General features: G+C 42.6%; 1 protein-coding gene across 1 annotated transcript in view; it reads left to right on the top strand.

Moving 5' to 3' along the window:
* Positions 1-3,866: 3,866 nt before the first annotated feature.
* LOC110503103 (testican-2) overlaps positions 3,867-22,536 on the top strand; it is a 67,700-nt gene continuing 49,030 nt past the window's right edge. The window contains exon 1 of the mRNA XM_036960239.2: positions 3,867-4,216. Within this exon, the coding sequence (XP_036816134.1) occupies positions 4,028-4,216 (189 nt within the window). The 5' untranslated portion in view covers positions 3,867-4,027. The remainder of the gene's footprint in view (positions 4,217-22,536) is intronic.

Raw genomic sequence — 22,536 nt, 5'->3', positions numbered from 1 at the left:
CTTTCTGACGGGCCGGCCCCAGGTGGTAAAGGTAGGAAACAACATCTCCACTTCGCTGATCTTCAACACTGGGGCCCCACAAGGGTGCGTGCTAAGCCCCCTACTGTTCACCCACGAGTGCGTGGCTATGCACGCCTCCAACTCAATCATCAAGTTTGCAGACGTCACAACAGTAGTGGGCTTGATTACCAACAACAACGAGACAGCCTACAGGGAGGACGTGAGGGCCCTCGGAGTGTGGTGTCAGGAAATCAACCTCGCTCAACGTCAACAAAACAAAGGAGACGATCGTGGACTTCAGGAAACAGCAGAGGGAGCACTCCCCATCCACATCGATGGGACAGCAGTGGAGAAAGTGGAAAGTTGTAAGTTCCTCAGCGTACACATCACAGACAAACTGAAATGGTCCACCCACACAGACAGTGTGGTGAAGAAGGAGCAACAATACCTCTTCAACCTCAGGAGGCTGACGAAATTTGGCTTGTCACCTAAAACCCTCACAAACCTTTACAGATGCACAATTGAGAGCATCCTGTGGGGCTATATCACCGCCTGGTACGGCAACTGCACCACCCTCAACCGCAAGGCTCTCCAGAGGGTGGTGCGGTCTGCACAACACATCACCGGGGGCAAACTACCTGCCCTCCAGGACACCTACAGCGCCTGATGTCACAAAAAATCATCAAGGACAACAACCACCCGAGCCACTGCCTGTTCACCCCACTACCATCCAGAAGGCAAGGTCAGTACAGCTGCATCAAAGCTGGTACCAAGAGACTGAAAAACAACTTCTATCTCAATGCCATCAGACTGTTAAACAGCCATCACTAACACAGAGAGGCTGCTGCCTACATACAGACTCTAATCATTGGCCACTGTAATAAATGGATCACTAGTCACTTTAAATAATGCCACTTTAAGAATGTTTACATATCTTACATTACTCATTGCATATGTATATACTGTATTTTATACCATCTATTGTATCTTGTCTATGCCGCTCGGTCATCGCTTATCCATATATTTACATGTACATTCTTATTCCATCCGTTTAGATCTGTGTGTATTAGGTAGTTGTGGAATTGTTAGATTACTTGTTAGATATTACTGCACTGTCGGAACTAGAAACACAAGCATTTCGCTATACTCGCATTAACATCTGCTAAACATGTGTATGTGACCAATACAATTTGATTTGATTTGATACCCCTTTTTTCCACATTTTGTTACAGCCTTCATTTAAAATAGATACAATTGATATGTTTTTGTCATTGGCCTACTCACAATACCCAATAATGTGGAATTATGATTTTTTTGTACAAATTCTATTCAAAATGAAAAGCTGAAATGTCTTGAGTCAATAAGTATTCAGTGTTTTTGTTATGGCAAGCCTACATACTATAAATTCAGTAGTAAAGATTTGCTTAACAAGTCACATAAGTTGAACATCCCTTTGAGCATGGTAAAGTTATTCATTATACTTTGGATGGTGTATCGATACACCCAATCACTACAAAGATACTCAGTTGAGAGGAATGTTGTTGATCCATTCTCAGGGATTTCACCATGAGGCCAATGGTGACATTAAAACAGGTAGAGTTTAAAGCTACAATATTCACATAGAAAAGTGAGTTATAGATCTGTCATTCTCATTGAAAGCAAGTCTAAGAAGAGGTGGATATGTTCTATGTGCACTTTTTCTATGATTCCAGTTAAGTTTAGTTTTTGCATCTTGTACTTTCGGTTTTGTACACCAGCTTAAAACGGCTGAAAATACTATGTTTTTGGATATAAAAAATATATTTTACAGCGGTTTAGATGGTACAGTGATTCTCTACACTATACTTGCTTTTTTTGTCACATAAACTGAAATTAGGCGAAGTATTATAATTTTAGCAACCAGATGTTGGAGCAATTTCTGCATAGTGCACCTTTAATAGCTGTAATAGGAGAAAACTGAGGATGGATCAACAACATTGTAGTTGCTCTATAATACTAACCTAAATAACAGGGTGAAAAGAAGAAAGCTTGTACAGAATAAAATATTCCAGAATATGCATCCTGTTCGCAATGAGGAACCAAATTAAAACTGCAAAAAAATTGACAAAGAACGTTTTGTCCTTAATACACATAATAATTATGTTTATGGCAAATCCAACACAACACATCACCGAGCACCACTCTTCATAATTTCAAGTATGGTGGTGGCTGCATCATGTTATGGACTTGTCATTGGCAAGGACTAGGGAGTTTTTTAGGATAAAAATAAACGGAATAGACCTAAGCACAGGCAAACTCCTAGAGGAAACCTTGGTTTAGTCTGCATTCCAACAGACACTGGGAGAACAAATTCACCTGTCAGCAGGATGATAACCTAAAACAAAAATATACACTGGAGTTGCTTACCAAGATGACATTGAATGTTCCTGAGTGGCCTAGTTCCAGTTTTGACTTGAACCGGCTTAAAATTCTATGGCAAGACTTCAAAATGACTGTCTAGCAATGATCAACAACCAATTTGCCAGAGCTTGAAAAATGTGCAGATATTGTACAATCCAGGTGTGCAATTTTTTTTAGAGACTACCCAGAAAGTCTCACAGCTGAGTTTAACATGTATTGACTCAGGGGGTTGAACGCTTATATATTAGTGTTTTATTATTTTTATTTTTAATTATTATTATTATTATAATAATTTTAATTATTATTATTTTTTACAAATGTTAGAACTTTTCTTCCACTTTTTCCACATTGACAACACAAATTACAATTAAATCAATTTAAATCCCACTTTGTAACACATTAAAATGTGAAAAAAGTAAAGGGGTGTGAATACTTTCTGAAGGCACCTTAAGTACTTTCCCTCCACTTGCAGTTTGTGATGAATGTGAGACATGCAAAGTCTAACAGTAAAGAAAAAGCCGCGATATGTAGGCCTACTAGACAGTCACAATTCCCATCTGAATTCAATTTAGCTCTGTGTACTCGTGTGTGCGTTTTCAATCTAAACGATTTTCTCCCCCCTCGCTCTTTTGCTGGAAAACTGATTGCTTTCTGTGGAGAGATTAGATTATCCCCTTCGAATACTGGCTTTAGAGAGAGGAGCAATAAAATGGTATATTCAGTGAAGGAATAGTAAAGACGGCATCCGTTAATCCTGTATTATAATTACAGCGCGTCTACAACAGAACTCCCTCGGGGCTGGCTTGTCCCACCTAGCTCAGCGAAATGCAGGTAGGAAAGTGATAGAGGAAATTAAATAGGCACGATAGTAATAGATAGGAGACTGATATAACGTGATAGGCGATTCCCAGCTGTGAATTATTTGCACAGACGCATGATCTCTGTTACATCTGAACATGACCAAACGGGTATTGGGTTGTCCGTGTACCTCGAGAGTGACTGTGTTATCCCACTGAGCTAAAGCAAATGGCAGTGGCACCGACTTTGCTGATAACTTCTTTATTGAGGAAAAATGTACTTACTACGACTGTGATGTGGTTATCTTCAGATGAATGCACTAACTGTAAATCGCTCTGGATAAGAGCATCTGCTAAATAACTAAAATGTAAAAAGAGTGGTCACAAGAGGACGTTTTAACTGAATGATGTATTGCTTTCTTTAAGACAAGTGGTATATTCAGATCATAGGCTACAATTAGTTAGTTAAACGAGGTAAGATATGATTCCACCATCCACCATTTATCAATTGATGCATGTGTAATGTCCTTATATACGTCATATTCAATGGGAGCAATGAGAGGGAATGTCATAACAGTAGACACTATTGTACCTTTAATGCGTAACCTCGCCAGGTGCTATACATTTCGTAACACATGAAAGCGTCACCCCCCCCCCCCCTCTCTCTTTCTCCCTCTACTTCTTTCTCTCTCCCTTCTCCTTTTCGCGGCAGCAGTAGTAGGAAGGCGCATCTCCGCAAACAGGTTACATTTCACTCTAGTCGCATCCTCGTCTTTTTCTCCAGAAGAGAAGCTATATCGAGTGCCGCGCGCCTTTTCTAAGCGCTTACCATGGTGATAATGACCGAATTGGGGGTCCTTCTCGTCCCGGTGATGATGCTGGTGGGATCCACCTTGCAGGCGGAAATTAAGAACGGGAAAGAGGCAGAAAAAACAGGGAATTTCATGGAAGACGAGCATTGGCTGTCCACCATTTCACAGTACAGCCGCAAGATCAAGCACTGGAATCGCTTCAGAGACGTGAGTCGCTGTTTTGGTTGATTGAGAGATCCGCGGTAATGCGGTAAGCTGTGTTGATAGGGCAACGGATGCGAGCGGTAGGATTCCGCCCGAGGCACTTTATAATAACCATGTAGCTATTAAAAATATCGCATAGTCAGACCATTATTACTGTTCCAGCTGGCTGATATGCTTTATTATAGGAAATGTTAAAGGGATTCATCGGGATTTTGGCAATGAGGCTTTTTATCTACTTCCTCAGAGTCAGATGAACTCGTGGATACCATTTTTTATGTATCTGTGTCCAGTATGAAGGAAGTTAGAGGTAGTTTCGCGAGCGAATGCTAACTAGCATTAGCGCAATGACTAGTTGATGGGTATCTGCTTACGTGCTTATTTGCAAACAGGGGACAGTTTCGTTGCACACAATACACACTGATTTGGCATTGGATAAATGATAAGATTAACACAGGCATATCTCTCTCTGTCCATTCGTAGACTGTAATTTCAGTCATTTGTGTGGTATAAAAATATTCTGCTAGTAAAATTATGTAGAATTGCATGAAATGTTTAAAAAAGGCTATTGTTTTCTCTGATAGGCAAATACGATGATAGATGCTATGATTTTACTATACAGGAGATCTATCCACGCCTACTCTTGTCCATGGTGGTCTGTGAACCCGCAACCTTCTGGCCCGTAGCCCTGTACGATATAAAAATTCCTGCGTCCACATGTAATGCTGACAGGACGAAGAACAGTTTCTTAAACTGCATATCTAAGGCTCTAGTCTGTCCAATAAATGGTAGACGTTCTCTGCTATCCACTTTGTTTACATTATTATTTTGGTTATAGGGGAGCATCACTTGTTTTGTTTTTCAAGCGTTCAGGGAGGGTTTAGGAACATTAGTTCCCTGAAGGGAGCGCCATCCATTTTCATTTTTGAGAGGTCAGATTTTCTCCAGGTAACCTTTTATTATAAATAACGTTCACTCCCAAACCTTTAATTAGCATACTTCTTCAATTCCCGACTTGGAAGACAACAGGTCTTCTAAACTTCCACACAGAATTCGGCACAGAATCTGCAATTCTCTTGTTGTGTGAAATGTGCAACGAAAGTTTTGAGAACGGTGATTGGTCAGCAATACCCAACGACAGCTCAGGAATGGCCAATGAGAGCCAGTGAATAAAATAATAATAATGTCTATTTTTTGGGGAACTCAGTCAGAGTCTGAACATAAGTCAGAATGAACTAAACTAAAATATAAACGCAAGTTGCAACAATTTCAACAATGTTTCTACGTTTTTATTTATTTAACCTTTATTTAACCAGGAAGGGCTCATTGGGATTAAAATCTATTTTTCAAGAGCGCCCTGGCCAAGATAGGCAGCACCAAGTCATTACAAAAAAATTACAGACAGACAATATGAAAAACTACAAGTAATCTAGTAAAAACCATTGAATTCACAAGAGTATAAAACAGCTAATTAAAAACATTGACAGGTCAGGGAATCAGCCTCAAAATCCTTCATCGGTGATTTAAAAACACCAACCGGGACAAGTTCTTCCAGTTTAAAAGTATTTTGTAAGGTGTTCCAAGACGATGGCGCAGAGTACATAAAAGCCCTTTTACCAAATTCAGTTCGGACATTTGGAACAGTTAGCAGGATAACGTCCAGCGAACGAAGAGAGTACCCACCACATTTCTGAACAATAAAAATGCACAAATAAAAAGGTAGTAAACCCATCATGGCTTTGTAAATAAAAGTATACCAGTGACTGAGCCTACGAGTGACTAGAGAAGGCCAGCCAACCCTGGTATACAAAGTGCAGTGGTGCGTAAGGGTTTTGCAGTTTAAAATAAATCTCAAAGTGCCATGGTAAAGAGTGTCAATTGATCTCAAACACTGAGCGGAAGCATTCATATATAACATATCCCCATAGTCTAGTAAAGGCATACATGTGGCTGATACTAGCCTCCTTCTGGCTTCAAAAGAAAAACAGGCCTTATTCCTAAAATAAAATCCCAATTTCAGCTTCAATTTTTTTGAATATGCAATTTAAAAGAGAGGCCGTCATCAATTAAAATTCCAAGATATTTATATGAGGTTACAACCTCAATCTCCTTGCCTTGACAGGTAGTAAGTAATAGGTGAAAGGTTCAGAGGTCTATTTCTTGCATTAGAAAACACCATAAGTTTAGTTTTGTCAGTATTGAGGATAAGCATCAATTGACACAAGGTATGTTGAACAGTATAAAAAGCAGTTTGCAAGTTCTGGAAAGCTTTTCTAAGAGATGAGGCACAACAGTAAATAACAGTATCATCAGCATAAAAATTAAGTTGTGCATTTTGGACATTTTTATATAAACTTATATAAATAGTGAATAAGAGAGGACCAAGTACAGAGCCTTGGGGCACACCATTCAAGACAGACAATTTAACAGACATAAGCCCATCAAATTGAGTGCACTGAGTTCGATCAGACAGATAGTTAGCAAACCATGCAACTGCATGCTCCGAAAGACCTACACTCGACAATCTCTGCCTTAGTATAGCATGATCAACTGTATCAAAAGCCTTAGAGAGATCAATAAAAAGTGAGACACAGTGCAGTTTTTTGTCAATGGCTTCAGTGATATAATTTTAAACCTTCATGGCTGCTGTAATTGTGCTATGCTTCTTCCTGATGCCCGATTGGTACATTGATAAAATAGAGTTAGTAAATAAAAACTATTTTAGCTGTTCACTTACAAGGGTTTCAAGTATTTTCACCAGGGGTGACAGCTTTGTGATTGGCCTATAATTATTTAAAAGAGTTTTAAAAGTGGTAGGACAAATGCTGATTTCCAGGTATTTGGAATTTCATTACATTCCAGGGTTAGATTGAACAGAGATATAAGTGGTTCAGTTATGAAATCAGCTGCCAGATTTAAAAAACAGGGATCCAAAAGATCAGGAACTGCAGGCTTTCTCTGATCTAAGGATTTCAGGGCTTTATGTACCACCTGCACTGAGAATGGCAAAAAGCTTGACCAGCTCTCACTGGTTCATCCACACAGGGTTGTACAGAGACAGAGGACACTGAATAAAACAGCCTACCAGATGATACAAAGTGCTCATTGAAACAATTCAGCATTTCAGTTTTGTCATATATAGCAACAGGGTCCTTCAAAACACAGTTCATTTAAGGAAATCAGTCAATTGAAATAAATGTATTAGGCCCTAATATATGGATTTCTCATGACTGGGAATACAGATATGCATCTGTTGGTCACATAAAAAGGTAGGGACATGGGTCAGAAAAACAGGCAGTATCTGGTGTGACCACCATTAGCCTCATTCAGCGTGACACATCACCTTCGCATAGAGTTGATCAAGCTGTTGATTGTGGCCTGTGGAATGATGTCCCACTCCTCTTCAATAGCTGTGTGAAGGTGCTGGATATTATCGAGAACTGGAACACGTTGTCGTACACGTCGTTCCAGAGCATCCCAAACATGCTCAATGGGTGCCATGTCTGGTGAGTATGCAGGCCATGGAAGAACGGTGACATTTTCAACTTCCAGGAATTGTGTACAGATCCTTGCAACATGGGGCCGTGCATTATCATGCTGAAACTTGAGGTGATGGTGGCGGACAAATGGCACGACAATGGGCCTCAGGATCTCGGTGTCTCTGCATTCAAATTGCCATCGATAAAATGCAATTGTGTTCATTGTCCATAGCTTATGCCTGCCCATACCATAAACCGCCACCATGCACTCTGGCCTCTGTTCACAACGTTGACATCAGCAAACCGCTCGCCCACACAACGCCATACATGCTGTCTGCCATCTGCCCGGTACAGTTGAAGTCGGGATTCATCCGTGAAGAGCACACTTCTCCAGCATGCCAGTGGCCATTGAAGATGAGAATTTGCCCATTGAAGTCAGTTACGACACCGAACTGCAGTCAGGTAAAGACCCTGGTGAGGACGACAAGCACACAGATGAGCTCCCCTGAGACAGGTTCTGTTGTCTGACAAAACTGCACATTTTAGAGTGGCCTTTTATTGTCCCCAGCACAAGATGCACCTGTGTAATGGAGAAAAATGCTCACTAACAGTGATGTAAACAAATTTGTGCACAACATTTGAGAAATAAACTTTTTGTGCGTATGGAAAATGTCTGGGATCTTTTATTTCAGCTCATGAAACATGGGACCAACACTTTAGAAGTTGAGTTTATGTTTTTGTTCAGTGTAGAATACACCAGGTGCAATTTTTTTGATCGCAATTTGTTCTCCTTTAAAGCACTGCACCCACATTCACCCCTTATACGGTTTGCCATGTCCACTTTCTCACAATATGCACTCTGGCCTGCTGTCATCCTGCTATTGACTCAGGCAAGTGTTTGCAAATGACATGTTACAAACAGAATAGGCACAATGCAATAATGCAATTATAATACAAGTTCTGATAATTGATTACCAAGGTAATGCAGTTAGCTTCAAACTGAATCCGGCTTTTAGCCTAAATATTGCTTTGTCTACGAATATTGTGTGTGTGTGTGTGTGTGTGTGTGTGTGTGTGTGTGTGTGAAATCCTGCCTCTATCCTGCCACAATATGATTACTAACGATCACAACATGACTTGGACGAGAGGCCTGTTGGATTATACAATGAGTGTAGAAAACATTATGAAACCCTGCTCTTTCCATAACATAGATTGACCAGGTGAATCCAGGTGAAAGCTACAGTGTGGTCAACTCAATATTATGAATGTGTTCTTAATGTTTTGTAAACTCATATTATTTTCAATAATAATATTCCTGTTTTAATTGATCCCATATCTAGGTTGAGGGATTATGTCTTAATTGGAGCATACAACACAATACCATATTTTTTTTCTCTGAGTTAATTATTGCAAGGAAATGTGTGCAAATAGTCCTTATTTCTGTATTGAGGTGATGGTTGGCCCCCTCCATGTAAAAAATAATTCAATAATGTGTCATTGTAAAGGGCAATTCGACATTAATGGAATTACGCTTTGACTCAGATTTTCCACTTTAAAATCTCTTAGATGTAAAGTCTCCTGTTTAGGGTACCTGCGTGGTTCTGGTACCGATTCCGACTGACATTTTTGCTTATAAATCGATCTGTGGACACCATAGATAAAAATGGCTTGGTTTGAGCGATGTCTGCGGGAACCAGGCCTATCAAAGAAAGCACCAGAACCACTACAAAATCAATGTGATCTCGCATTTTGCAACACACGGTTGAAAAAAGCATGAGATCAAACAAAGCTTTGGACATCATTGATGACAACCTTCTGATAAAGTGATACAAGCATCAAAGTTAGCTGCTTACGCTTCGATCACACCGACAGCGTCCTTGTGCAAAATAGTATGCAGCATCATCTGGATATGCATGCAACAAAAGTTCAAAATTCACCTTCTGCTACCATTTCTGTCATGCAGTTTATGCATACAGTTTAACACATACGTTGGATAAATACAACGTATGCACCGAGCGCACTGCAACTGCCTCTGCAACGCAATGCTGCAAGGCAAATGCAGCGTTTCATTGGAAATGAATGTAATTCTGGTGTACCAAAATGCAATAACGCTGTTGGTGTGATCGAAGCTTTAGTGATTTCGATGCCTGCCTTGGAGCTCCGGTATCAAACGTAACATCACTAGCCAGCATGCCATATCAAATCAAATCAAATCAAATTTTATTTGTCACATACACATGGTTAGCAGATGTTAATGCGAGTGTAGCGAAATGCTTGTGCTTCTAGTTCCGACAATGCAGTAATAACCAACAAGTAATCTAACTAACAATTCCAAAACTACTGTCTTGTACACAGTGTAAGGGGATAAAGAATATGTACATAAGGATATATGAATGAGTGATGGTACAGAGCAGCATAGGCAAGATACAGTAGATGGTATCGAGTACAGTATGTACAAATGAGATGAGTATGTAAACAAAGTGGCATAGTTTAAAGTGGCTAGTGATACATGTATTACATAAGGATACAGTCGATGATATAGAGTACAGTATATACGTATGCATATGAGATTAATAATGTAGGGTAAGTAACATTATATAAGGTAGCATTGTTTAAAGTGGCTAGTGATATATTTACATCATTTCCCATCAATTCCCATTATTAAAGTGGCTGGAGTTGAGTCAGTGTCAGTGTGTTGGCAGCAGCCACTCAATGTTAGTGGTGGCTGTTTAACAGTCTGATGGCCTTGAGATAGAAGCTGTTTTTCAGTCTCTCGGTCCCAGCTTTGATGCACCTGTACTGACCTCGCCTTCTGGATGATAGCGGGGTGAACAGGCAGTGGCTCGGGTGGTTGATGTCCTTGATGATCTTTATGGCCTTCCTGTGACATCGGGTGGTGTAGGTGTCCTGGAGGGCAGGTAGTTTGCCCCCGGTGATGCGTTGTGCAGACCTCACCACCCTCTGGAGAGCCTTACGGTTGAGGGCGGAGCAGTTGCCGTACCAGGCGGTGATACAGCCCGCCAGGATGCTCTCGATTGTGCATCTGTAGAAGTTTGTGAGTGCTTTTGGTGACAAGCCAAATTTCTTCAGCCTCCTGAGGTTGAAGAGGCGCTGCTGCGCCTTCTTCACAATGCTGTCTGTGTGAGTGGACCAATTCAGTTTGTCTGTGATGTGTATGCCGAGGAACTTAAAACTTGCTACCCTCTCCACTACTGTTCCATCGATGTGGATAGGGGGGTGTTCCCTCTGCTGTTTCCTGAAGTCCACAATCATCTCCTTAGTTTTGTTGACGTTGAGTGTGAGGTTATTTTCCTGACACCACACTCCGAGGGCCCTCACCTCCTCCCTGTAGGCCGTCTCGTCGTTGTTGGTAATCAAGCCTACCACTGTTGTGTCGTCCGCAAACTTGATGATTGAGTTGGAGGCGTGCGTGGCCACGCAGTCGTGGGTGAACAGGGAGTACAGGAGAGGGCTCAGAACGCACCCTTGTGGGGCCCCAGTGTTGAGGATCAGCGGGGAGGAGATGTTGTTGCCTACCCTCACCACCTGGGGGCGGCCCGTCAGGAAGTCCAGTACCCAGTTGCACAGGGCGGGGTCGAGACCCAGGGTCTCGAGCTTGATGACGAGCTTGGAGGGTACTATGGTGTTGAATGCCGAGCTGTAGTCAATGAACAGCATTCTCACATAGGTATTCCTCTTGTCCAGATGGGTTAGGGCGGTGTGCAGTGTGGTTGAGATTGCATCGTCTGTGGACCTATTTGGGCGGTAAGCAAATTGGAGTGGGTCTAGGGTGTCAGGTAGGGTGGAGGTGATATGGTCCTTGACTAGTCTCTCAAAGCACTTCATGATGACGGAAGTGAGTGCTACGGGGCGGTAGTCGTTTAGCTCAGTTACCTTAGCTTTCTTGGGAACAGGAACAATGGTGGCCCTCTTGAAGCATGTGGGAACAGCAGACTGGTATAGGGATTGATTGAATATGTCCGTAAACACACCGGCCAGCTGGTCTGCGCATGCTCTGAGGGCGCGGCTGGGGATGCCGTCTGGGCCTGCAGCCTTGCGAGGGTTAACACGTTTAAATGTCTTACTCACCTCGGCTGCAGTGAAGGAGAGACCGCATGTTTTCGTTGCCGGCCGTGTCAGTGGCACTGTATTGTCCTCAAAGCGGGCAAAAAAGTTGTTTAGTCTGCCTGGGAGCAGGACATCCTGGTCCGTGACTGGGCTGGATTTCTTCCTGTAGTCCGTGATTGACTGTAGACCCTGCCACATGCCTCTTGTGTCTGAGCCGTTGAATTGAGATTCTACTTTGTCTCTGTACTGACGCTTAGCTTGTTTGATAGCCTTGCGGAGGGAATAGCTGCACTGTTTGTATTCGGTCATGTTACCAGACACCTTCCCCTGATTAAAAGCAGTGGTTCGCGCTTTCAGTTTCACGCGAATGCTGCCATCAATCCACGGTTTCTGGTTAGGGAATGTTTGAATCGTTGCTATGGGAACGACATCTTCAACGCACGTTCTAATGAACTCACACACCGAATCAGCGTATTCGTCAATGTTGTTGTCTGACGCAATACGAAACATGTCCCAGTCCACGTGGTGGAAGCAGTCTTGGAGTGTGGAGTCAGCTTGGTCGGACCAGCGTTGGACAGACCTCAGCGTGGGAGCCTCTTGTTTTAGTTTCTGTCTGTAGGCAGGGATCAACAAAATGGAGTCGTGGTCAGCTTTTCCGAAAGGGGGGCGGGGCAGGGCCTTATATGCGTCGCGGAAGTTAGAGTAACAATGATCCAAGGTCTTTCCACCCCTGGTTGCGCAATCGATATGCTGATAAAATTTAGGGAGTCTTGTTTTCAGATTAGCCTTGTTAAAATCCCCAGCTACAATGAATGCAGCCTCCGGATGAATGGTTTCCAGTTTGCAAAGAGTTAAATAAAGTTCGTTCAGAGCCATCGATGTGTCTGCTTGGGGGGGGATGTATACGGCTGTGATTATAATCGAAGAGAATTCTCTTGGTAGATAATGCGGTCTACATTTGATTGTGAGGAATTCTAAATCAGGTGAACAGAAGGATTTGAGTTCCTGTATGTTTCTTTCATCACACCATGTCACGTTAGTCATAAGGCATACGCCGCCGCCCCTCTTCTTACCAGAAAGTTGTTTGTTTCTGTCTGCGCGATGTGTGGAGAAACCCGTTGGCTGCACCGCTTCGGCTAGAGTCTCTCCAGTGAGCCACGTTTCCGTGAAGCAAAGAACGTTACAGTCTCTGATGTCCCTCTGGAATGCTACCCTTGCTCGGATTTCATCAACCTTGTTGTCAAGAGACTGGACATTGGCAAGAAGAATGCTAGGGAGTGGTGCACGATGTGCCCGTCTCCGGAGTCTGACCAGAAGACCGCCTCGTTTCCCTCTTTTTCGGAGTTTTTTTTTTTTTTGGGTCGCTGCATGGAATCCACTCAGTTGTCCTGTTTGTAAGGCAGAACACAGGATCCGCGTCGCGAAAAACATATTCTTGGTAGTACTGATGGTGAGTTGATGCTGATCTTATATTCAGTAGTTCTTCTCGACTGTATGTAATGAAACCTAAGATGAGCTGGGGTACTAATGTAAGAATGCCTAATGTTTGAAGCTATCTCTGCCACGGGATAAGATATTATCTTCCCCAGTTATTTAAGTTGAAGTTATTGCCTTAAAGGTTGATTTAGTGAAATGACGTTGCCACGAGCAGCACCGCAGATGTTGAGATGAGCGAGATGCAAGACTTCGCTCTGACACATAAACACACTATCTGCGCTTGTGCACAAGTTCGCTTCAAGCTGTTCACAGCGTGTTAGCCAGGCCACTAAAACAGCAGAGAAGTTGAACCTTGCGCTTCAACACTTAGTTGTTGCTGAAATGGACCCACTATGACAGGGGTGTCAAACTCATTCCTTGGCAGGCCTAGTGTCTGCAGGTTTTGGTGTTTTCCTTTCAATTAAGACAGACAACCAGGTGAGGGGAGTTCCTTACTAATTAGTGACCCCATTTCATCAAATCAAGTACAAGGGAGGAGCAACTAATGTGCAGATACTCAACCCTTTGTGGAAAGAGTTTGACACATGCATTATGCCGTTTACTTTCTGCATCTAGGTCATATCGCTGAGTATACCTTTAAAAGGGCCAGTAGTTGATTTTGAAGGTTACCCATGTTTCTTTGAGTAAAAACATATTTTGGGACCTGAAGGTTCCCCTAGCTACCTGTCAAGCCTTTTGAGTTAAATAAATCCCCATTTGAGAACGGAATTGCCTTGTCTGACTCTTGGTTTTGCACTACCACACATGTGACACAGTCCTCCACCTATGGAGTGGTGACACATCTTTGAACAGAAATAAATGGAAAATGCAAACAATTGGAAAATGAGTTAAATGGCAGTTTTTCAGGAAATGACTTGGTTATTCTATGAAGGATCACCCATGACACTGTTAAATAAGCCAAATTTACTCAAATTATCGCTGACGCTCCTTTGAGGGGCAGGAAGTTTAATATTAATGCAACAATGGAAAACAATAATTATAAGCAGATCATAAGAACATGCACACAAATATGCGTCGCACACACAGTATATACACACACAACCACCAAAACATACATGAATATTAAATATGTATTCTATTTCAAAATGAAGACCTACGGTATGCAGAGCTTGCATTGGATTGTTTGTGGCCGACAGCTGTTTCGCTTTTAATAAAATCTCATCCCCCAACTCTAAATAGACTTGATTCTTGTTCTTTCTATATTCCTGGTATAGTCAGTGTCTTCTGTACCCTAGCGTGATTCACGGTTGAGCCAACATGCTTTATCCCCTGGCCTCCTCTTCAAATGGCCATTGTGATGTTGAAACAGTCATTTTGCACTCAATTAGTAGTCCATGTTCAATATGAACTGTTAACACAAAGCAAACGGACACCGAAAGAGGTTGTTGATCCAGCAAAGGAAATTGTATTGGTCGCATACACACATTTTGCAGATGCAATCGCAGGTACAGCGAAACGCTTATGTTTCCTCTTTGTCTCAAACTCCATTAAATGTCTCAAACTCTCCTTTTCCACCCAGGTTTCACAGTCACACAAACTGGTCAAAATGTTAATATGTTAATAAGCTGTTCAATGAGACTCCATTATAGGGGTGATGAGCTATGATTGCTGTTATTACTCTATCAACCTGGATCAAATTTAGATAGACTCATCCGATGAGCTTATGTCTTAAATTGCACCCTATTCCCTATGTAATGCACTACTTTTGACCAGGATGTATAGCACTATATAGAAAATAGGGTACTATTTGGGATGCAGCCTCCATCATTGTGTAGCAGCTTACCAGTCAAGCCACCATCTTATCCATTCTTGTTATAAAAATAAATTAGATGACACTGCATTATTGAAATTGCAGTCATTCTGCACGTTATGCATAATTTATCAGATTTAGTCTCTCTGATTGCAGAAGCCAAATCAACAGTGAATACAATTTTATGCTCTAACTAACTTCCCCCTATTAACGTCACATTGTGAAGTCATACTTTCGAATCAGTCTGATCAGCATTGGAGACAGTGGGCTTGTCCCAAATGGCACCCTATTTCCTACATAGAGCACTACTTTTGGTCAGAACCCTATGGTGTTTTCTATCGTTGATGATGACACAGAATATATCAGTTTAGAATGTTCATCAGACTGCTAATGAGACGCACCTGTGGGAGAGGATCACACACACTCCTTATTTTTAGGAGAGTGTGTAGTGGTGCCGAAACACACAAATGCACTCACACAGTAGCACACTGTTGGAATAAAAACAAGCAGAGCTGACCTATCCTTAGGTCTCTCTCTCTCTCTCATCGAATCGGTTCAATCTGCATTCCCCCTCCAACAATTCTTCCCCCTTTCTCTCTTTATATCCTACTCCTCCTCACCCCTCTCTATCCCTCTCTCTCTGTGCTGGTTAGAAGTAGCAGTAGCACTAGAGAGCGCAGCTCTCTTCCACAGCAGCGTGCCAGGGCTGTGCCACTAAGTCCCTGCCTGCACCTGTTCTTCTCCTCCACTTAATTTTTAATGAACAGAAAACGTTCTGTGCATTCATACAAACCTCAGTCCCCCATGCAGTCGATGCCAGTCAAATAAAAAATTCAGGATGGCTGGGCACGCAGGTAGGTGGGGGGGGTGTAGACAGTTTGGTTGTCGAAGCGAAGCTCATTATGAAGATTCAGTGATTCAGGACCGGATGTGGTCATGGTGTTGGGTTCAGTGTGTGTCTGTTGTTTGCCAGCTTGATCATCAAATCATGTGGATGTCGTTTCGCTTGTGTTTGTGAACCGTTAAAGCTAGAAAGCAATGCAAGCAGTTGGCTTGGTGGCTAAAGCAATATAACCTGCCACATGGAGCCTAGCGTTCACCTGGGCTCCGAGACAATGATCTTTATGTCAGGGTGGTTGCATGACATATATAGGTTGCTCCCAAATGGCACCCTATTCCATATATAGTGCACTACGTTTGACTAGAGCCCAAGTACGGAATAGGATGCAATTTGGGACACTCTTGGACTTAACAAAACACACACAAAACAAAGGTTGTTTGATAAACGGCAACCATGGCACTTGTTCCTCATTTTGTCTGATGTAGGCACAACAAACACCCGCCCCTTCAGTCCCCCAAACAGGAATTGTTAAGACCACACTGTGAAATGGAAACAGAACCCATTGGCCTTATTCAAATAGTTCAGAAATGCATCCTTCCTTGAGGAAGAGTACCACCTTATTACTTTCACCAGTCCAACCAAATGAGGTCTGTGATTACTTCAAGGAAGGATGCATTTCTGAAGTACTTGAATAAGGCCAATGGGTTCTGTTTCCATTTTACAGTGTGGTCTTAACAATTCCTGTTTGGGGGACTGAAGGGACGGGTGTTTGTTGGTGACAGTGCAGCCAAATACTCAATTTAAGATGATTCAGGAGATTACTGTGTGGGTGATGTCAGGGAATTATTACTGTAGCTTACTGTACCAGTCCTGGATATTGCCCTTGTTCGGAATGTCAAAGAGAAACTCTATGCATGCTTTCCCTTTAACAGCTGTTTATTTAATTATTATTTATTTAAAGTATGTTTATGTTTTTAGATTGAGATATTTCATGTACTTTCCTCATTTGGTTAGTATTTATAGCTTTATCAAGAAAGATCCCCTCGCCAACACTTTGTTGTCTTGTGAACGTAGATCAGCAGGCATGGCGTAGTAGATAGTGTGCCTAGATTCAGCAGCTATATAGCGCTGTTGGGTGTCTTGGCCCAGCACCAGAAGATGTGGGCTCTTGGGAAGTCTGCGTAGATAGACTGTGCCTAGATCAGCAGGCATGGCGTAGATTGAGTGCACCTAGATGAGCACTGACAGAGAGAGGGGTTGAGAGCATCATGCTGCTCTGTGGGGTGTTTAGGCTCCGCATCAGAGGTTGAGAGCACAGTGCTACACTGTAGGGTGTCTTGGCCCAGCACGAGAGAGATGGGTGGGATGGAATTGAATGAGAACAAAACAAAATATCCTTTCATCATCCTCCACTATGCACTCCCAGACAGCATTCCAAATGACAACCTATTCCCTGTATAGTGCACTACTTTTGACCAAGGCCCATAGGGAAAGACACAATAATAATAATAATTATTGTGAATTGCTGTAATTTCCTGGAAAGACACAATCATTCATAATAAGTGTCCTAGTCGGTCTCTGAAATGCCACTGAAGTTGTTGTGTTGTTTTGCCTTGAGGCACTTGGGCCCTGGTCAAAAGTAGTGCACTACATAGGGTACAGAGTACCACTTGGGAGACAGCATGTGTTTCAGTGCAGGCTGTTGTGTTGTATGTAATGTAGACCTTTCTGTTCCTCTTCCTCCCACTGTGTGTGTTGTGGAAGACAACTGCGCTGTATGTGTGAAATAATTCAATAGTATTGAAATATTCGCAATACTCAATATTTCACAACTGGATTAACCAAGTATTCTTGTTTGTTCTACTTTAATCTCACTATACTACCCTCTGCCACTATTGTAGCATTAATGCAGTGACGGGTCATACACTCCTGTGAAATGGTATCAGGCCTGATTAGATGTGAATCACTTTAATTCCCTTGCTGAGTCCAGAAAGGGTTCTAAATTCAGCAGTATTTAGGATGGCCTGCCCGGCCGAGGCTGCAAGCAGCAGCAGCAAGACACGCAATCTATAATCAATTACAGCTGGATACTGTGACAGTACTGTGTGTGTGTGTGTGTGTGTTTGACAGCACTAGGGGACATTAATAACACAGCATGGGGGGAAATGGAAACACTTAGAGGATTTAAAATGTTCAATCGCTTTCTGCTCTTTTCTTTTTTTCTTGTTTTTCTCTGGTTCTCTGGTTCTCCTCTCTCTTGCTCTTTCTCTCTCATCCCTCTTTCTCTCTGTCTCTCTCTGCCAACTTCTCTCTCACATGCTCCCTGTCACTCATTCACCCTCTTTCTCTCTTCATATCTCCTTTTCCCACTCTCCCTCTGTATTCTCTAAGTCCGACTCCCCCAGAGGTACTGAACACCTCTCACCTCGCCGCTCTGACAGCTCTCATATAGCCCTCCCTACCCTCCCTAGCCTCTACTCTCTACCTCCCTACCCTCCCAGCCCTCCCAGCCATCCCTAGCCTCTACTCTCTACCTCCCTAGCCTCTACTCTATACCTCCCTACCCTCCATAGCCTCTACCCTCTACCTCCCTACCCTCCCAGCCCTCCCTAGCCTCTACTCTATACCTCCCTACCCTCCATAGCCTCTACTCTCTACCTCCCTACCCTCCCAGCCCTCTAAGCTCTCCCATGATCAGCAGTTTCTGAGCTGGATCCCCCCACACAAGACCTGACCCTGCCTCTCTAGAGCTCCCTACACTTCCCTACAGCCAGAGGGAGGTGTATAGATATATATATTCTTAATTCCATTCCTCTACTTAAGATGTGTGTATTGGATATATGTTGTGAAATTGTTAGATATTACTTGTTAGATATTACTACACTGTCGGAGCTAGAATCACAAGCATTTCACTACACCCGCAATAACATCTGCTAAACACGTGTATGTGACCAATAACATTTGATTGGATTTGAGAAGAGGAGTGGGCTGGTGCTGCTGCTACTGCAGTGTGGGATCTGCCTCCATTCACTCCACACTTTTAATTTGGAAACCCCTGGTTGGAAACGAGGGAGACCCCTGTGTCAATATATACACACATCCATGCATATCGACCAATTAGTAGGCTCTAGTGATATTTTTTATTTTTATGTATTGGTTTTAGATCACAACAGAGTCACAACAAAATATACAGTGCCTTGCGAAAGTATTCGTCCCCCTTGAACTTTGCGACCTTTTGCCACATTTCAGGCTTCAAACACAAAGATATAAAACTGTATTTTTTTGTGAAGAATCAACAACAAGTGGGACACAATCATGAAGTGGAACGACATTTATTGGATATTTAAAACTTTAACAAATCAAAAACTGAAAAATTGGGCGTGCAAAATTATTCAGCCCCCTTAAGTTAATACTTTGTAGCGCCACCTTTTGCTGCGATTACAGCTGTAAGTCGCTTGGGGTATGTCTCTATCAGTTTTGCACATCGAGAGACTGACATTTTTTCTCATTCCTCCTTGCAAAACAGCTCGAGCTCAGTGAGGTTGGATGGAGAGCATTTGTGAACAGCAGTTTTCGGTTCTTTCCACAGATTCTCGATTGGATTCAGGTCTGGACTTTGACTTGGCCATTCTAACACCTGGATATGTTTATTTTTGAACCATTCCATTGTAGATTTTGCTTTATGTTTTGGATCATTGTCTTGTTGGAAGACAAATCTCCGTCCCAGTCTCAGGTTTTTGCAGACTTCATCAGGTTTTCTTCCAGAATGGTCCTGTATTTGGCTCCATCCATCTTCCCTGTACCTGCTGAAGAAAAGCAGACCCAAACCATGATGCTGCCACCACCATGTTTGACAGTGGGGATGGTGTGTTCAGCTGTGTTGCTTTTACGCCAAACATAACGTTTTGCATTGTTGCCAAAAAGTTCAATTTTGGTTTCATCTGACCAGAGCACCTTCTTCCACATGTTTGGTGTGTCTCCCAGGTGGCTTGTGGCAAACTTTAAACAACACTTTTTATGGATATCTTTAAGAAATGGCTTTCTTCTTGCCACTCTTCCATAAAGGCCAGATTTGTGCAATATACGACTGATTGTTGTCCTATGGACAGAGTCTCCCACCTCAGCTGTAGATCTCTGCAGTTCATCCAGAGTGATCATGGGCCTCTTGGCTGCATCTCTGATCAGTCTTCTCCTTGTATGAGCTGAAAGTTTAGAGGGACGGCCAGGTCTTGGTAGATTTGCAGTGGTCTGATACTCCTTCCATTTCAATATTATCGCTTGCACAGTGCTCCTTGGGATGTTTAAAGCTTGGGAAATCTTTTTGTATCCAAATCCGGCTTTAAACTTCTTCACAACAGTATCTCGGACCTGCCTAGTGTGTTCCTTGTTCTTCATGATGCTCTCTGCGCTTTTAACGGACCTCTGAGACTATCACAGTGCAGGTGCATTTATACGGAGACTTGATTACACACAGGTGGATTGTATTTATCATCATTAGTCATTTAGGTCAACATTGGATCATTCAGAGATCCTCACTGAACTTCTGGAGAGAGTTTGCTGCACTGAAAGTAAAGGGGCTGAATAAATTTGCACGCCCAATTTTTCAGTTTTTGATTTGTTAAAAAAGTTTGAAATATCCAATAAATGTCGTTCCACTTCATGATTGTGTCCCACTTGTTGTTGATTCTTCACAAAAAAATACAGTTTTATATCTTTATGTTTGAAGCCTGAAATGTGGCAAAAGGTCGCAAAGTTCAAGGGGGCCGAATACTTTCGCAAGGCACTGTAAATACATTTACATTTAGGCTCTAGTGAGCAAATATGTGCTTCACAGCTCCTGTGAAGCAACACACTGCTGACATAGCAACACACTGTTGACATAGTATAACACTGCTGACATAGCATAACACTGCTGACATAGCAACGCACTGCTGACATAGCAACGCACTGCTGACATAGCAACGCACTGCTGACATAGCAACACACTGCTGACATAGCACTGCTTCTTAACACAGCGCGCATCCAACCCGATGTGTCGGAGGAAACACCGTGCACCTGGCAACCTTGGTTTTGGGTTTCATTATTTATTTGAGGATACACTGATTTTATTGATGTATTATATTAAGTTAAAATAAGTGTTCATTCAGTATTGTTGTAATTGTCATTATTACAAATAAATAAATAAAAATTTGCCGATTTAATCGGTATCGGCTTTTTTGGTCCTCCAATAATCGGTATCGGCGCTGAAAAATCATTATCGGTCGACCTCTACTCAATTCAATTCAAGGGCTTTATTGGCATGGGAAACATGTGTTAACATTGCCAAAGCAAGTGAGGTAGACAACATACAAAGTTAATATATAAAATATAAAATAAATTATATATATATATATATATATATAATATACTCTCTATGTTAGTGATGGCTGTTTAACAGTCTGATGGCCTTGAGATAGAATCTGTTTTTCAGTCTCTCGGTCCCAGCTTTGATGCACCTGTACTGACCTCGCCTTCTGGATGATTGCGGGGTGAACAGGCAGTGGCTCGGGTGGTTGTTGTCCTTGATGATCTTTTTGGCCTTCCTGTAACATCGGGTGCTGTAGGTGTCCTGGAGGGCAGGTAGTTTGCCCCCGGTGATGCGTTGTGCAGACCGCACTACTCTCCGGAAAGCCTTGTGGTTGAGGGTGGTGCAATTGCCGTAGCAGGCGGTGATACATATTTAAAAGTTTGTAAGTGTTTTTGGTGACAAGCTAAATTTCTTCAGCCTCCTGAGGTTGAAGAGGGGCTGTTGCACCTTCACCACGCTGTCTGTGCGGGTGAACCATTTCCGTTTGTCCGTGATGTGTACGCCAAGGAACTTAAAACTTTCCACCTTCTCCACTACTGTCCCGTCGATGTGGATGGGGGTGTGCTCACTCTGCTGTTTCCTGTAGTCCACGATCATCTCCTTTGTTTAGTTGACATTGAGAGGTTATTTTTCTGACACCACACCCCGAGGGCCCTCACCTCTTCCCTGTAGGCCATCTCGTCATTGTTGGTAATCAGACCTAACGTTGTAGTCTCGTTTGCAAACTTGATGATTGAGTTGGAAGCGTGCATGGCCACGCAGTCGTGGGTGAACAGGGAGTGCAGGAAAAGGCTGAGAACGCACCCAGGGTCTCGAGCTTAATGACGAGTTTGGAGGGTACCATGGTGTTAAATGCTGAGCTGTAGTCATTGAACAGCATTCTTACATAAGTATTCCTCTTGTCCAGATGGGTTAGGGCAGTGTGATGGCGATTGCATCGTCAGTGGACCTATTGGGGCGGTAAACAAATTGGAGTGGGTCTAGGGTATCAGGTAGGGTGGACGTGATATGATCCTTGACTAGCCTCTCAAAGCACTTCATGATGACAGAAGTGAGTGCAATGGAAGATGAACTAAGGGGTACGGTTACAACCTCTACTCAACGGCTGGATCAGTGTTAAACTGGGACTGTATGTTATCATCAGTGATAGAACATGAGAGAGGGAATGAAAGAGGGGAAGAGTAGTTTGAGATGCAGAGGAAGGAAGATGGGAATTAAGAAAGAGGAGAGGGGGATGGAAGAGAGGTGAAAGGGGATGAGATAAGAGAGTGAGAGAGAGAAACAGAAGGAAAGAGAAGACAGAGAGAATCACATATGGAGAATAAAACCGAGATGGTGAGAGGA

This window comes from Oncorhynchus mykiss, chromosome 23, assembly GCF_057628025.1.
Source record: "Oncorhynchus mykiss isolate SJ-2025 chromosome 23, ASM5762802v1, whole genome shotgun sequence".
Lineage (NCBI taxonomy): Eukaryota > Metazoa > Chordata > Actinopteri > Salmoniformes > Salmonidae > Oncorhynchus > Oncorhynchus mykiss.
The sequence above is the reverse complement of the archived record's forward strand: the minus strand, read 5'-3'. Positions and strand labels throughout refer to the sequence as shown.